This window comes from Pteropus medius, unplaced genomic scaffold (genome assembly GCF_902729225.1).
Source record: "Pteropus medius unplaced genomic scaffold, Ma_sr-lr_union100, whole genome shotgun sequence".
In the NCBI taxonomy this organism is placed as follows: Eukaryota; Metazoa; Chordata; class Mammalia; order Chiroptera; family Pteropodidae; genus Pteropus; species Pteropus medius.
Genome location: NW_024349800.1, coordinates 51925071 through 51943917, shown reverse-complemented (window position 1 = coordinate 51943917; position 18847 = coordinate 51925071). Strand labels below are relative to the sequence as shown.

Genomic DNA, 18847 nt, shown 5'->3' with positions numbered 1-18847 from the left:
CCAAAATAAATTCACAATACTGTCTCAGACCAACAAGCATGTCTATCATCCACATTTCTTGGATGTGAAGCTATTCTAGGTTCAAATATTTATCTAAGATCAAAAAACTAGTATGTCAGTGCCTTGTTTTTTTCTGACTCTTACTACATACAGCACTCTACTAAATGGTTTAATCCCTACGACAAAAAACATTTTGATTAATGGTCTTCAAATAATAGCAGATTCTGAATAACAAAAAATAAATTATTCTAACTTAATATATTTTTCTTACAAGAGGAGTAAGTTGTACAAATGCACTTTAGCAAGATAGCTAATAAGCACTGAAACAGAACAAAAGAACTCGGTAAACAAATACCTTAATCATAACATTCTACATAATCAAGATTAATATTATAGCATTTAAAACATGCAAACCTTTTACATAAACTGTGTCACCTGGGCAAAATATTTCTAAGCATTTCTAAAGGAGAGTATTTCAACACCTAGTAAACTCAGGGTGTTAAAACAATTTCTTTTAAAATCAATTTCAGACACATAAGTTGATCTACTAATTTTTTTCTACAACAACTGTGATTTTATCTTTGATTCTAATATGTTAAATATGAGTTGAATTTGAACTCAAAAGCTAAAAATCAGATTTGAAAAATACATATAATGATACACAAGGATACAAAATATACACAATGATACAGTTAAGAACTTCTTAGTAGGTGAGCTAGATAGAAATAGATGAGTAGATATACACACACAAATACATGTTGGGTTCTGGTCTAAGCATGAATTATCTTGATCTTCACAATAACACTGAATATATCGCTATTATACCAAAAAAAGAACCTGAAACATAAAACATTAAATAACTTGCTTATTAAGTCACATGGCTAATAAGTGGTACAACCAAGACATGAATCTTGACAGTACTGACTCTACAGTAATTAAAATGTGTCAAATCTACAAGGTTAACTATTTTAAAATAATATAATAAAGATAACTATAACCAGTTCTTACCTCTTCAGGCAGTTCACTGTACATGGTTTCAGAGGTAGACAATAAAAATATGGGTGAAAATGATGGTATATCTTGTAGCAAAGTCAGAAAGGTAGCTCTCACAGTTTCACTGACAGCTTCCCACCAATCACCAATGTGAGGCATGTAAACAATACTAGGTACTGTTCTTCGAGCTTCACGAAAAATCTAATTAAGGAAAAAACTGGAATTAAAAATTCATATTGATGTTATTCTAAAGTCTACCCAGTAAGCCCAAATACATGAAATGTGTCAGGCCTGTTATTATAATTATTTTCAGCAAAATATTTAAGTGATGCACGAGCCTTACATACAGCTTTTATCTACCCTTGTCCCATCTAAAGAAAGTATTTTTTGCCATTTTATTATGCTTATTCAGTATGTGTTAATACTATAAAGGTATCAAATCGCTCCACTTATCTATCATGTAAAGATAAAGCAAAACACCACTGTAAAATATGCTGCCAATGAATAGATACGCATGCATCTGTATGTCAGCGGAGAGTGACACAGCAAGCACAAAGAAGAAAGGACAGTCTACACGTTTGTGCGCATTGCCTAAAATCACTAAACATGAATTAAGTAAACATTTTAAACAAAATGTACCATCCTAGACTTAAAATTAAGTCTAGGAACTGCTTCTTTACCTCCCATTACCTTAATTCGTTCTTCAATTCAAAATGGTCACAAAACACTTACATCTCTAAAGAGCTATAAATATATTAGCAAAAAGCTCTGAGAAACTCCCATTGTCAGAAAATACAAAATAAAGTTTCCTCAGGTATGAAAGAGTCCTAACCATAGCTTCAGCCGCACTCTGCCAACATACACCAGTACGGGACAGGTTGGCCATTAGTGAGCTGCCAAGCAAAACTACGGCCCTTTCCATATATGCCAACAACAGCTCAACAGCTCATCAACAAATTCTCACAGGTTAATGACATCTCTTCGAGACTTTTAATAAGTGCAGGGATAAGTGTGAAAATCAATCTTCTTTCAATTTGACAATTCTATTTATAAAATTCTCTATTTTCCCTTATTTTAAACACATTTCAATTACTCTGTGTAATGAATAAGATATAGAAATAAGAATCTAATACTTAAAGTAATTAGGATTATCAGAAATGTTCCTAAGAATCAAAAGGATTATTTTTCTTTAATAAGTAAGCTTACCAGTTGCATGAATTTTTCAAATGCTATATTTTACACAACTTTAAACTTCTTGTATAAAATAAAATATATTGCCAATTTAATAATGAATCAGATGAAAGATGCTCAAATAAAATGTTTCCCCCAAATTGGAATGTAGATGTTATGATCACTCACATCAAAAGTAATATTTGCTCCTTCCCTTCCTTTAATATTTGCATATCCACCAATCCAGAACAGTTGTACAGTACAACTCCTTCAGGACTCTCAAATTTTGACCTTTTCTGCAAACACGCACCCTCTTATCCTGGATCTTGAAAATCCAAGGATTACTGTTTTCCAAAAGTTCTCGTAGAAGATTCATAAGAGAAAAACAAGCATAAATATCGGCAAAAGGAAGGAACCACACAGCAGCACAAAGGCAAGTGAGACATTTGATTCTAAAAAAAAATTATTACATGCCACCCAAATCAGGCATGGTATACAGACGACAGTGACCGACGCCTTTTGTCGCTTTCCAACGCCCACTTTGTGCTGGTATAACTAGGGGAGAGTCAGCGGGGAAAGAAAAGTGAAAAAGACTAACGAGGTATACAGCTCACTGAGAAACCTCACGAAACCACCTGATTCCCTCATGCAAGTTACCACGTGCACAGGGACAAATGAGAAACCGATGCCTTCTTAAAAAATGAAATTCTGCCTTTCATTCTAGTACTTGTAGGTTAGGTTTTCTAGGAATATGCGTTGCGAACATCTAGCTGCTAACAAGTATCAAGAAGTATGGGCAAAGCAACAGAAGATTAAGTGATAATAAAAACTTTACAGAGCCAGAAGTTAAATAATGCAGTACTGCAGGTGTTTTAAACTTATTAAAACACCTGAAACTGAAAGCTGAACTAGGTATATAAACATTGCCAACTCTAATAGAGTTGAGGTTTTTCTTAAATTTCTTTTTCTAAGCCTTTAGAGAAAAAACATCCTTAATTTCTAGAAAAATTTAAAAGCACTACTAAAACAAGTTTTCTTTTTAACTCCTTACTACATGGTACTCTCAGAATATTAAAACAAACTTTCATATTTTCTTTAAATATATATAGTCAACCTGTTCTAATTCTCCAGTTTTGGTAATAAAAATTCAAAAAGTATAGAGTCTGAGAATAGTTTTTAAAATTCAGGAAAAATGTTTAATCCTATTGTGATTCTTCTATAATGTAAAAACAGCTCTTCAGCAATTTGCTGATAACTTTTAAAGTTGTGTAATAAGATACACTATGTGAAATTAATTAACCAGATAATTCAGAGTAGAAAAATAAAGCCTATTTTAGTGAAGCGGCAACTGTCTTGAGAACAAGTGATGCCATTTGATAACTAGAAAAATACTCACCTACAGGGTGTCTTGGATTGGTGGATGTGCAAGGTGTAGTAGAAAACAGAAAAACTGTTATAGAGAAAAAAAGACAGTAGGCCAAATTACTGAACCAACCGTTTCAAAATACCTCTGACATGACCAGCACTCTTGCACAGATAAAATGAACAAACACCAGTATGTGTGAACTGTTCATTTTGATTCTTTAAACAATATACTCTATTTCTTTCTGGACTCTTCTTGCCCCAGACATCATGGTCCCTTATATAACATTTTTTTAAAGTTTATTTTTTTAAAAAATCACAAACTACTTCCTCTATTAAAGTTATGAAAGGCAAAATATCAGGCCACTGAAGTTAGAAGTATCCATTTAAGGAGGCACTAGTAATATAAACTGTACCTACATTTACAAGAGTCCTTATCATCTCAAAAGCTAAACTTTCAAGTCAGTACTTCAGCTGCCAAATTAAAATGTTCAGTGCATAAAAATGTACTATATTTTAAAAATTAAGAACATATGGCCCATAACAAGCCATTTCCTTCAGAATCTGAAAACTAGAATAATTTTAAATGCAAATGTGAATAAAGCAGAAAACTCCAAGCCTGTACAGCTTTCACTTTCCTAAAAAGGGCTATATAATAAAGAGGAAAACAACTTTTTGTCATCAATAAACTACAGAATTTGTCTTGGTCACCTTACAGTATTATGAACGTGAATTTATAAGTCTTAGGAAGAGAAAAATCTTGGGGGCTAAAATAGTCTCAATTTTTATAAAAATTTAAAAGCACTATTATTAAGTTTATTTCATTCCTTATACCATGCTATCACAAAATATTAAAATAAATATCTAGATTACTGATAATCTTATTCCATATATATCATTTTACTCCATATATATTCTATTCACCTAAGATTTATTGAGCATCTCTGTAAAAAGAAGGCACTGTCTGGGATAAGAAGATTCAGGATTCAAGAAATAAAGTGCCAAATTTCTTTACAAGCACATAAAATCAGCCTGTTATAAAACACAACTGTACTACAGTTTCTGAATGATAGTTGTAATAAAAATCAACATTTTATAAAAATTAAATCACCCAAACTTTTTTTGATAAAAACTGCCTAAAAACTTCAAGAATTTCCGTAAATGTGGTACACTCTGGACCAGGATACTTTAATTTGTTCAGAACTCAAAAAAAAAAAAAAAAAAAAAAGCTGTTGCTATGGTAAAACACAGAAAGCCATGTGCACAAACACAGGAGTATCCAAAGTATACACAGACGGCTGTGGAGATCCAGAAACCTTTATGCACAAACACAAGAGCATCCAAAATAAATACACAGGTAAGTATGTTAATTCCTTAATGCTACTTAATCAAAGAGAATTTACCCTGAGAATTACCAGATATAATTTCTTTCTGGGGAAGAAAAATACTAAAATGTTCACCAAAAAAAAACCTTATTATCCATTTAAAATTATTCATAATACAGTGTAATGACCAAACTCCAAAGCTTTTGATGGACTATATATAAATTTATCAATTCACACACTTTTATATTTAAATAAAAAGATAAAATATAACTCATCAATCGCTTTTTTTCCTGTCAACAGCAGAAATAATACAAGAGGCAAAAAAATGCATTTGAGGACTTCGGAAAAGGGGAATCATAGTTGTTTTTTTAAGGGTGTTAATACATATAAGTATTTCACTACAAATACTAACATCTCTGGCCTTGTTGTAGGGCTCCATAATCACTTGGGAACTTAATGGGACAACCACAAACCTTCGAAGCTACACCAGGGTTTTCTATTCTCCTTCCACAGCCTTTGTAAGACTATGAAATGCTCAGTATTGTATACACATTCAGTATTGTATAATACACACACACACACACACACACACGCAGCCACTTTATGAACTCTGGCAACTGTTTCAGTAAAAAATATCTAACTAGTCCAATGATCAGCTCAAGTACTAGATCTCAAAATGAGATCTACTGAAGACCCACAAAAATAACACCTGGGATGTTTAAAGTGCAGATTCCTGGGGTTCACCCAAAACTTAATTAATCAGAACGTGGGTATAGAGCCAGAGAATCAGAAATTTTAATAAGCACCCCCAGAAGATTCCTGTGCTCACTAAAGCTTTAAAAAAAAAAAAAAAAATGAGAAAACCCTACAGTAGACACTAACTCCTCTACTACTTTTCACCTAATTGATAATATTAATCAACAGCTGAGGCGATCAGAAGAGAGAGAAGTTTTGTCATATCTATGCTTGTGTGTGGGTATGTTTTAAAGAACAAAGAATTAAACACGATTCCCACAGTATAAAGAAATATCAACAGGGCTCTTTCCCCTTTCCATCTTATCACATATATAAATACAGCCCTGTAGACGTGATTTAAGACTTCTTCCCCTGAAGATTACCTTTCATGTTCATGTTACAGTGTTTAGTAACCAATTTCAATTTATATTACATATCTTATAGGCTGGGGAAAAGAGCAGAGCACAGAAAAATAATTTGCCACAGACTGAACCATTATGTTCCATATCTATTTAGAGATAATCCTGCCTACAGGAGGACTAGCTCCCAAGAGAAGTTAGGCAAAAGAGAAGAAAAGAATTATAGACGTATAGAGAGAAAAGGTTTTTAATCTTTCCAGCACCTGACTCATGTACTTTTTCCCCTAAGAATTTCATACCTACTTATATCCAGGCTTGGCGATCTCTTATATAAATTTAAAACAAAAATCTTCAGTTTCATTATATAATAGCCTCTTTTTGAAGATTTTTAATAAGAGGCAATATTATGTTTATGCATTTAAAATAATTTTAAATATGCACTATGATACAAATAATCGGAGATTAACCAGGACAGTTTATCTTGTCTCTGGCCAGTGTTCAGAAGTCTGAGCTTTGGCTTCTATGACTACGAAATTCTGACTCAGTTTCCTGGCAAACTGGACATCCAGGCAGTGGTCACTGAAGAATAAGCTCTACATCTAACCCAGAAGCTTACAGGTGAAAGCAGAGAAGAGATGTCTTGATGTGCTAAGTACAGTGTGATACAGTCAACACAATAAATAGGTTTTGTTATTTTTCCACTACCAAGTGACATCTTCTTCCATCCTCTCCATCAACATGACAAAAAAGGTAGTAAAAGCCAAGAAACATGAAAGAGATCAAAGAGTATACACTTAGAATTCAAATTTGTCCCAATAATGGCAAGTAGGATTCAGGAAAAAAAATCCTAGGATCCCAGCAACATTTAGTTTACTACAATCTTTCCTAAGTATTTCCATATCTCACATTAAGCTAGTAACATGTTTGTGAATATATACACATATTAGCCATAAGGAACAACAGACAGAACACCCTCTTACTTTGAAACTGTTCCCCTTTCAGTGTGATTTTCTTTCATTTGCTTGATACTGTCAAATACACATGTAAAAAGAAAAAAATATTCCAAACAGCACAGCAGAGTGCAAACTAAAATTACAAATCCTCCAAATTCCTTCCCCCAAGCCAAAGAAATTATTATTAACAGTTTTTAGGAGGGTATTCATAGATAAAACTTCTACTTACATACAAGCATGAATATATGTGTGTATATATATATATATCTAACAGTTCTTTGCATAAAAGAAAAAGATCAAAGTTAGATTTACAACTTGCTTTTATCACTGATATCTCCATAATCTTTCCATATCACCCTATGTAAATCAACTTCATTCTTGTTAATGACTTCACAGTATTTCTTTGTATGTGAGGATATAATTTATTTCAGCCAGTATATCATAAAGGACATTTAGTTTGTTTCTTTTTGTCTTACTCTGTTTGGCAATTTTACGCAATGCTGTGATGAATATACTTGTACACTCAGCAGCGAATACTTATCGCCAATATATCTTTAGGGAAAATTCTTTAATGTAAAATTCCCAGGTCAAAAAGTGTATGTACTTGAAATTTTAAAAGTGCCAAAAATGGCATAGATGACAGAGGCTCTGTTCATCCCTCTGGTGACTAAATCAAAGTTGTGATGGAAACAAGGAGCTGCAGAAAGAAAAACTGCCTGGGATCTAGATGAACAAGCCGTACAACTAGGGAGAAATCCAAGAAAGCACCCTGCAACAGCAGAAGGTAGGACGGGGCGAGCATGCGTGGCTTCCCAGTCTTAAGCGGCTGAGTGAGACAGAGGCTGCGGCAGCAACAGATGCCTTCTAAAGGGGCCATGTCCGCGAGCTGATTTTCGACCTGCTCACTCTGAGCACCAGTGCCCATTCGGCTGCGCGCAGGGGGCACCAGGGACTTACAGGGAGACACTGTCAGAGTGAGGGCCAGGCAAGACTTGCTCAGTAGAGAAGTGCCGGCAGTATCCACTGTTCCCTACTGAGCCCTCCCCCTTACCAGTGTGTGGGACATAGGGCCACCATAGCTGAGACGTCATCAAACTGGATACCAGAGGTCGCTCTGCCCAGAGGATTCCATGAAACCCTGCCTTCCCCAACTCGTGGCTCCACCCAAGCCACAACCAGGTGTATCCTCAGCGAGTCAGGTGCTCCTTGCTGAGCAGAGCCTAGACTCACACTGGAGGCAGCTGGCCTCGGTTTCTGGTGTGGCCTGTTGAAGTAACTATAAGCCAGCATCTGTGGATTGCTTGCTGTATCTTAACAGGTAGCCCCGGACAAAATGGGAAGACAAAGAAACAGAAACAATATGAGAGAACAGAACAGAGATCTGGATATAATGGAGTCAAGTAATCTAACAGATGCAGAGTTCAAAACACTGGTTATAAAGATGCTCAATGAACTTTTGGTTAAGTTCAGTGAGAATTTCAACAAAGAGATAAAAAACAACAAAAAATGGAAATGGAAATTATAAAAGAGAACCAGTATGAAATGAAGAACACATTATCTGAAATGAGAAGTATATTAAATGGAATAAACAAAGGAATAAACAGAGTGAATAAAGAAAAGGATCAAATGCCTTATCTAGAGGATGCGAAAACCAAGGACACTCAATCAGAATGGCAAGAGATAAGATGCCGAGACTATAAAAATAATGAGGAGTATATGGGACACTATTAAGAGTCCAAATATCCATCCGATCGGCGTAACTGAAGAAAATCAAAATGTTGAACAGCTGTTTGAAGAAACGATGATGGAAAATCCATAACCTGGCGAAGGAAATAGACATAAAACCCCTGGAAGCTCAGAGAATTCTAAAAATCAGGGATCTAAAGAGGCCCACACCAAAACACATCATAATTAAAATGCCAGAGGTTAAATACAAAGAAAGAATATTAAAAGCAGCGAGAGAAAAACAATTACTTACAAGGGAAAACCCGTAAGACTGGCACCTGATTTCTCAAAAGAAACTATGCAGGACAGAAGGGCTTGGCAAAAAATATTCAACAGGATGAAGACCCAGGATCTACAACCAAGAATAATTTATCCAGCAAAGCTATCATTTACAGTTGAAGGACAGATAAAGAGCTTCCCAGACAAAAATAAACTGAAAGAATTTATCACCACCAAGCTAGAATTACAGGAAATGTCAGAGGGACTTCTTGAAGAAAACACATGTATCAAAAACAGGAATATAGAACGGTAACAACTACATTCCTATCAATAAGTACCTCAAATGGAAAAGAATTAAGTGCTCCAACTAAAAGAGTGGATGAATGGAAAGGAAAACAAGACCCCTACATGTTGCCTATAAGAGACTCACTTCAGATGAAAAGAAGCACACAGACTAAAAGGAAGGGGATGGGAAAAGATACTGCTTTCATGGACCTAGAAGGTATTTAAGTCAGACAGAGAAAGATAAACACTATGTGATTTCACTTATATGCGGAATCTAAGAAATAAAAAGAACAAACTAATCAAAAACAGACTCACAAATATAGTGGACAATTTGGTGATGGACAGAGGGGAAGGGGGCTTGGGGGGCTGGGAGAATGGGTGAAGGGTTAAAGAAGGACAAATTAGCACCTGATGGATGGTCATGGAGATGGGGAGCACGGCAATAGGGAATGCAGTCAGCATTAATACATTGGCTAGGTGGACGGTCAAGGGAGGGAGGGAGCAATTGAGGGGATCATTTTACAAACTGTATAGATGTCTAACCAATGTACTGTATACCTGTAACTAATTAAATAAAATTTTTTTAAAAAAGCAGTGCCAAACTGCACTCCAAAGTCATTAAATTTACATTTCCACTGAGTGTCCCACATCTCCAATGCTAGGCATCATCAGGCTTTTTATTTTTAAAACCCGTTGTTTTAAAATGGTACTGTGTTACGTTAATTTGCATATTTTTTCACTTATAAGTGAGGCTAAGATGCTTTTCAAATTTTTACTGGTTGCTTTTTCTATTTTTTTCCCCCTATAAATGGCATGCTGCTATTTTGCTAACTTTTATATTAGGTTGTTATTGTTTCTTCTGACTGACTTAAACATATTTTTGTATATTTAGGAAACTTTGTCCTTGACACATACATTAAAAATATACTTTTACCAGTTATGTCTATTAGTTTTAAAAAAGTGTAATTTAAAAATTTTGTTAAGTCAAATTCATTTGTTTTCTACATTTTCTATATTGCTTAGCAATTATTTTCTCATATCCAAGATAATACATATATTGACCTTCTGAATTCTTCTAATACTTTCATAGTTTCAATGACAATCTAGAATTTACTATGAGGCTTCAGAAAAATATAAGAAATCCCATTTTATTTTGCTTTTTCTTTTTCCCCTTGTATAGGCAGCCAGTTTTCCAAGACCATTTATTAAATAATCCATCTATTCTATCTACTAATATCAAATGTCATCACCATCATCATATACTCATCATCATCCTCATGATGCTAAATTCTCAGTTCTATACAGGCCTAGGTGTGAATTCTTTCTTTTGTTTTATTACTTTGTCTGTCTATGCCTGAATAGGTACAAATTCTTTATTATTCTAGTTCTATTACATCTTTAAAAATCTGGTAGGGCTCTCTCATTATACTTTTTCCTCTAGAATTCTCCTTGCTATACTCATATTTATTATCTAGAGGAAACACAATGTCTTTTTTTTTTTAACTTCTCTTAAGTTTTGAAGGAAATATAGATGATATTGCACTTAATTTATACATTAAATTAGAAAAGAACTCACAGCTTTCCAATTTTCAGTCTTACTAACCATTAGCTGTGAAAAGAGCTGCAGCAGTAGTAATAAATATGATAGCTAACATCTGTTGGGAGCTATATGCCAAGCTTACTGGATGAGCTTATTTTAAAATCACAACAAAAAATCACACTTATGTAGTATCATTATTTTCATTTCATAGATGAGAAAAGTGAGGCTCAAAGAGGTTAAGTGAGTTGTTCAAGGCCACTATCAATAAGCAAAGTAGCTAAAATTTTAATCTGTACAATTTGAGTTGAGTCACACTCAAGTATAATAATTAAAAATAAAGTGTGCCTTTCATTTCTTCAACTGTCCTCAACTAAAATTTTACATTTCTTCTTTTAGGCCCTGCGAATTAAGAGCTTCAGTTAATTCCTACGTAAACTCGGTTGCTATCTCTTTCATTATATTTCTAACTTGTTTTTGTTTAAACAAAAGAAAAAGATTGATTTTATAACATTAATTCTGAAAGTGTCCAACCTTACAGAATTCTCTCATTGTCCCTAATAGTTTTTCAGCTGATACTATAAATTTTCCAAATATACAATCGTGTCCCAGGCAAATAATTATCACTTCAATGTGCCCCTTCCAATATTTATATCTCTTGATATTTAACTGAAAAACTTTGTACATCTTAATAATGGCATATTACTTTTGATGTGCTACTAGATCTCATTTGTAATATTTACTTTATGACCATTTTCAATGTGAGATTAGTCTGCAGTTTTCTTTGTATTTCTTTCAAAGGTTTATCATCACTATTTTTTTATTTCACAGCTTTCCTTTTTTCTATGATTTGAAACAGTTTAACTTGCATTAAAATGATCTTATCTTTTAAAATTAAAAGAATTCTCCTGTGAAACTGGTTGGATTTAGTGCTTTTTTGACACTCCATTTCTTCTTCCACAGCTATCTCTGATTCTCCTCTGGGGTCAATTTTGTTAATTTATATTTTCCTAGTAAATCATTGGGATTTATTTTGAATGGTACTGAGTAATTTTCTTACTTGCATACAAAGCTGCACTAATTTTTTCTCACTAAAAAGGAAAAATATGAACAAACATATAAATGAACATTAGAAAACACAGCCAAAATGAGTTAAATCTATAAAACTTGGATCAAATTACTGGTATGCTGCTTTTTATTCAAAATACGGGTTTTTAAATAGGGCTTTATAAGTAGTTAAGATGCTAGGATATTCATACCCAGAGAACTGTAAGTAAAGGTGAAATGAAATCAACACTATGAACTGTTTAAAATATATTTCTTGCTACAAAGTACAAAATGGTTTACAATTACATAGTGTATGTATATGTATATACATTTATAAAATGTAACGGAAAAAAATAAAATAAAATTGTGTGCAATGCTCTTAAGTGTTACTACTCTGGTCACCTAGTAAGCTAAATAGCAAAGTAGAAAGTGACACTCCTCTCTCTAAATTTACTTGTACGAAACATTGTTCAAACATTTAATGAGCACGTATTATGATGACCTGGGCACCATATAAGAGACACAAATGGTGAAGCCATGGTTCCTTGGCTCGGAAAGCTTATTCCCCTACCCTCTAGTTCCAACGTGACACACTTATAATAAATTCATAGTTATATATTAAAACCTCAAAAAATATAAATAGTACCACTAGAACTCTGCTTCACAATCACTAAGTATAAAGTAACTGAAAATCAAATATCAAACACACTTAACTATTAATACAAATATATATAATTCTTTAATTGCTATCACTTTTCTGTATAAACTAAATCTTGGCATCTCAAATTAAATATCATTCCCCTTTCTATAATAAAGCTCTACCTAAGTACAGAAGTCTAGAAAGGCTCTGAAGCCACAGCTTTGAAAACAGGGTCCTAAATAAGCAAAAGAAACTTACTTTCTGCACTGTTTAAACTTTAATGCAAGAAAGAGAACATTAAAAATTGCAGAAATGAATGAAGTAACATGGCAAAACCGGTGAGCTCACTTTGAGAAGTGTTACACATCAAAAGGACCCTGTGCCTTAATATTATAATGTTAATGAATAAGCAACAAAAAGTTAATATTCATATTATTGTTCTCTGAAAATTTTTTATCTGTAAACACTACCAAGAGGTAAACAATAAAAAAGCTGAAAGTGCTCTGACATGGTACAAACCTACCTGTGCACATGATTCTTCAGGTGTTTTGGCACTAACTGAATAAAGTGCTGGGAGATCTAGTCTGTGCACAGAGAATCTTTCTAGAGTGTGCAAAAGTGCTGGAGCAAGGTGAGAAGTTTGACCTGAGCCTCGTTCTCCAGACAGCAATAACCTTGGCCTGTAAGAGGTTGGCTGATGATATGGTGACCTGTAATACATGTAAGACATAATAATTATTTCAAAACCAAATGCTCTGAAGATCAATAGGAAACATTAAGCAACATATTTACCTTAAAAGAATGCAACTCTAAATTAATAGAAATTCCCTTTCTTATTTTTAAGTACAGTGAATTATTTTCATCAAATATAGTTTTAAAATGATCTCGCTGACCATGTTAATAACCACGATGTGAAATTATAAAAATCCATTCTAAAAGAAAGTAAAAATATGTGGATATTCGTCCTATCATACCCATATATTAACTTGGAAAATGCTTCAGACACTGTGATTTAGTTCTTAATTACCCAAGGTCAAAGGTTAAGAATCCCACTTCTCCAACAGAGGGTACATCTGAAGATTACCTAAAATGTAGGACCTCTTTAATGGTTAAAATGGTAAATTTTGGTATTCTTACCCACAATTTTTTAAATAGAAAAAAAATGTAGGACTTTTTCAATGGCAGCTAATTTCTAGGCCAATGAAAACTGTTCTTACCCTAATACATGACATCTAAAGCCCTACACTAGAGAAGGTAAATTTAGGAAAATATATTAAATGAAACAACTTATATTCCCAAGATTCTACAGCACCATTAAAATGATAAATGGAACAAGTTTGTCTACAATCATCATAGATAATACAGAAAATTCTAAGCAATGCAATAAGAATAAAGCAAATAAAAAATGGAACTAATGGAAAGAAAGAGAGAAAACAGTTACTTGTAAAAGATATGATTATGTACTAGAAAATCCAAGAGAATTACCTAGTAACTGTCAGACTCTTTTTAACTCAAAACTTTTTTAACTCAAAAATTGCAACCTGAACCAAATGAGACAAGGAATTTGCCATTAACAGGAATGGTTCTCAATGTATAAAGAGCTTAAGTGCATAGTGTTATCAAAAAACACCTTCACGGGAAAAGAACAAAGACGGTTCAAAAAGAAAATACAGATACATTTTCTAAAATGTTCGTTAACAATTGTAGAATGCTTCCTATGCCGAATGCCTTGGTCCTAGGTATCCAACACCACCACTGTTAGCACGCAGCTCATAAATGAATGGTATTTGGTGGAAAAAGGAGGTACACAAATTACTGTAACAGTGTGATTAATAAGCAGCACTGTTTGGTGTAGGGTGCTATGGGAGACTCTAATTAGAGACTCACAGAAAGATTTCTTGGAAAAGTATTACCAAAGCATAAACCCAGAAAGCATGAATTCCAAGAAATAAAAATAGGATGTGCAAAGAACCAGAGCTAAAAAGGTCTTGGCTATTTGGGGTACTTCATACAGCGACTTTATTTTGAGGTTTTAAGGCCATGTTCGGGTAAAGGTACTGAGGTTAAGGAGGAGAAGAGGAGAATCAGACTATGAGACACTGTGAAGGATTTTGTGAGCCATGTTAAAGCAGGGGAAGTGACATAATCTTATACATGTTTTTGGAAGATAACTCTAGCTCAGTATGTCAGTACAGGAGAGGATATTTGAAAGAAAGCAAAACAGGAAGAAATATAACCAGTTAGGGGTCTGCTATAATAACCTTGGCATAAGATGTTAAATTATAGTCCAGACAAGAATGGTGCTAGAGGAGGTGAGAAGGAACAGCCTCAGATGAGACGTATTTAGTAAGGAAAATCAACAGGACTTGGTCTCTGACCACACACAGAAGGGAAGAAAGACGAAGGAGCTGAGGATGACACCCAATTCTAGCTGAAACAACTGAATGGATGGTGGCTCCCAAGATCCACAGGAAGAGAGGGGGAGATGCAGTCCAGTATCTATGAAAGATCTGTGGCACAAAAAAGGGAGATAGGCAACTGGATAGGGTCTCAGGCTCAAGAGCAACCAAGCCTTGAGAACGATTGGGTAGTTAGTTATTAACAGAGTGGGAAAAAATTATGAAAATGAGAAACATCTTATCTGCTAGATTGATAAAAAATTAATTTTAATACCTATTATTAGTTAGTAGATGATAGGAAAATTGGTGTTTTCATGACTAGTGGAACAGGAAAAAGTACAATTTTCTGAAATTAAATTTGGCAAGTATGTCAAATATATGCCAAAATGTACATCCAAGGATATCTACAACTAATCACACTCCCAAGAACTCCCTTACTTCTTATCACTCTCTATATTTTTTTGTCATAGTAATTACATCTTCTAACATTTTGTCTATTATACTTATTGTTTTACTGTCTGTCTCTGTCTAAAACATAAGCTGGGGGTGGCGCCATAGTGTAGTGGTTAGCACGTCTGCTTTACGCTCAGAAGGTCCTGGGTTCGCACCCCAGGTGAAACTACGGACCATATCCCAGGTGCCCAGGCCCCGGGTGCACGCTTCGAGCGTGTGAGAGGAGACACCTTCAGAGATCCAGTTCTTAAAGGGAGATGGCAACATCCATAGGTCAGGGACAGAAGTGTGAGGGGGGAATTAAAAGGGGCGGGGGTAAATAAATTAAATTAAGTTAAACATAAGTTGATGAGGGCAGAAATCTTGGCCTATTTTTTTCACTGACATATTCCAAGTACGTAGGACAACACCCAGCACTTGATGGGCACTTTGACAAAATATCTGAGTGAATTAATATATAAAAGAACAAATGAATGATTCAAATAAACAAGATATTATTTTAAGCTATCTGGTTGGCAAAAATTTAATAAGACAGTGCTCTGAATTGACAAAGATATAAGAAAAATAAAACTCTCATACATTAGTGATGGAAAGGTAAATTGATACAATCTTTCTAGAAGGCAATTTAACGACCTGTCTCAAGTTTTCAAATGCATCTTCCCTTTGACACAGCAATTGCAGTTTTAAAATTTACGCAAAGCTCAAAATCAGATGATGGTTTAAAGATGTTACTTAGATATCTATCACAGCACTGTTTATAAAAAAAGGAAACTTCAATTTTTATTAATAAGGTTATATAAATTATGGCACATCCAAAAAATAAAATACTATGCAGCTATTTTAAAAGAACAACATTAAACATACAGTGACATGAAATAACGTTCCCATCTTAGTGAATAAAAAAGCAAGTCACATTAACAACCTTATAGGATATAATTTACATATATTAATATGTGGGTCTGGCTCTATGCATAGAGAGAATATGGAAGTGTGATCACCAAAACTTTAACAAACATTACCTTCAGGTGCTTGGACTTTAATTTTTATTTTCCTCTTTATGTTCTTTATAACTTGAATTCTCTATAGAGTATATCACCTTTCTAATCAGAAAAAACAAAGCTATTTTCATTTGGAAAACCTCAGAAACCTCTGCTTCTAACCCCTTATGGTAATATGTAGTAAGAAAGAAAACTTATTTTTGATCATAAGGGTTCTCTACCAGATTGATGAACCTTAAATATCTTGACTTTTATTTCATCTTAAATCTAGATAAAAGATTTCAACATCATTTTAGGAAACTATTCCCAAAAACAGAAACCCACCAGCAACTCCCAGTCTAGTCTAGAAAGTCAAACCAAACCAAGCCAATAAAAAACCATGTGCAGCCCTTATTAAAGGCATATATTCGAAAGTGTATGCTTCTTGGAAAGTGTGAAAAATCACATTGTCCTATCTACCCAAAAAGGCAATACGTTTTCCTATGCACCTATTAAGCTCAGAAATCACTTTGGAAACCACACAGTGTACTACAAAGCCTATGATCCCAAGAAGCAAACAGTACAGACCTGGGGTCTGCGTCTGCTGGTGGCATGACCATGGGCAATTTACTTAATTTAACTTCCTTGTGGTTCAGTTTCCTTGTTGGTAAAATAATGATACCACAAATGCTACATGATTATTGAGAGACCAATATATATATTACTATATATGAAGTCCCAAGCTTTATATACCTAGTTTGTAATGAGCATCAGATGCTAATTCCTATCCCTTCATAGTCAAAAAGACAGCAAATGTCACCACCTCTCCTATGAAGCCCTCCTGGACTTCCCAATGAAAGTTTCTTAGTTCTGCTTTCATAGCACTTCAGCCATATTACAAAGTTTGTTACCCTCAATAACAAGAATTTCTCCAAAGTAAGAAAGATGTATCTTCTTCATTACATGTTTTCAGCACCTAGTACAGTCCCCTGGCATAGAGTAAACATAAAAACTGGCAGAATGGGTAGGCAAATAAAGAAATGAATGGAATTTATCAAAACATCACAATAAAAAAAAAAAAGCTTATTCCAGGATATAGCTGTCTCACTATTAAATCAAAGTCGAATCAAAGAACTAGAAAAGCTTACGTAAAGGAGGCTTAAATTAAACTAATTTCAGAAAGGCTGAACCAAACGAAATGAACCATACCAGTGATTCATAATTAAATCAATGGCAGAGAATGTTCTCAATAAAAAGTCAAACTCAAAATTGCATGTGAAGTTTTCTAATAGCTAAATTTCTGTATCACTTTACTGACAACAGAACTCATAAAATTGGAACCCACATTTTTAGATAGTTTCTTAGCTCTGCTATCAGAAGTATTTCATATCCAAATAACTAAAATTGTCAAAACAAGTAAAATACACACACATGGGGAAAAAATGGTTATTTGGTTTTCTCTTAGTCACCAATAAAAGAGAACTGTACAATTATTGAAATAGTTTAAGAAAACTTCCCTGACGACAGAAAAGAAAGGATCTGGAGTAGAATAAAAAGTTTCTAATATAAGAGCTTAAAGCCCAAGAAAAAAAGAGTAAACAAAAGTAATTTATTCTCATTTTTAAAAATAAAAACAAAAAAAGGGTTATCAATGCAAACAGTTCAAATATCATTTCACCAAAATCTACGAGAAACTTCAACTCAAGTTGAAGACTAAATTTTCTTCAAAATATCCCTAACGAAAAATTAGTTAAAATACACACAGTCCAGCATCTTTTAATAAAAATGCAATTAGACCTACCTGACTGAAGCATTATGGTCCTTTAACTATCATGCTAATTATGTACATGCAAGTGATGATGTTACTATTTGAAAACTATCTGGTCCTTCAATTTAAATTAGATTAGCACTAAAACTGTTCACCCATTAAATTCCACAGCAAAAGCTGTTTATCATAAAGGTAAATGTAAATAGAAAAACCATAAAATCTAAATTAGGAAAAGCATAAACTAATGGGGTTTTGGAAAATCAAAAAGTTAGTTTAATTACTAAGCAATTTCTAATTCGAAATCTCTTTAGTACCTTTAGAGTCCCTAAATTATCATCTGAAACTTATTACAAATTAAAACACTCTAGATCATGGTAAATATTTCATTTCTGTTCATTGTAGTTCAAATAAAAAGCAATAAAATTAGGGACACCAGTTGACTTTCTAAAGGTAACCCATCCTTCCACCCTGGTTTTTAAAAAAAAAAAAAATCATACAATTGGTTCAGAAAAAAAACTTTAGGTGACCAAAAAACTAATTTATTGCCACACAAAAAAATTATACACTTAGTGTTCCAAAATTGTGTCCAAATAGAAAAAGAAAGTCCTCGAGGTTACAAACTTAAGTAAAAATACACCATAATTCTAACCATAAGTTGTAAAAAATCATGCTAACTTGAAAGAAAGTGAATATATATAACTTACATTGTAAAATGAAGGTAGGACTTATGTACAGCAGCAGCTGATGACTGTTTCTTTGGTGATCCTGAGTGACAACTGGTCTCAAAAATTGATAAAGCATTCTCATCTTCACTATCATCTAAAATTAGAGTTTCTATATCTGTTTAAAAACAAACAAAAAAAAATCACAAAGATTGAGACTTATAAAGTCTTTTAATAA

General features: G+C 33.7%; 1 protein-coding gene across 4 annotated transcripts in view; it reads right to left on the bottom strand.

The window, feature by feature from the left end:
• The window catches only part of ATAD2B (ATPase family AAA domain containing 2B), a 107793-nt gene that overhangs the window by 36961 nt on the left and 51985 nt on the right, over positions 1-18847 (bottom strand). For all 4 annotated transcript variants that reach the window (XM_039887725.1, XM_039887727.1, XM_039887728.1 and 1 more), the window contains exons 17-19: positions 18652-18787; positions 12874-13060; positions 1009-1194 (exon numbers count right to left, since the gene is read on the bottom strand). In XM_039887725.1, the coding sequence (XP_039743659.1) occupies positions 1009-1194; positions 12874-13060; positions 18652-18787 (509 nt within the window). The remainder of the gene's footprint in view (positions 1-1008; positions 1195-12873; positions 13061-18651; positions 18788-18847) is intronic.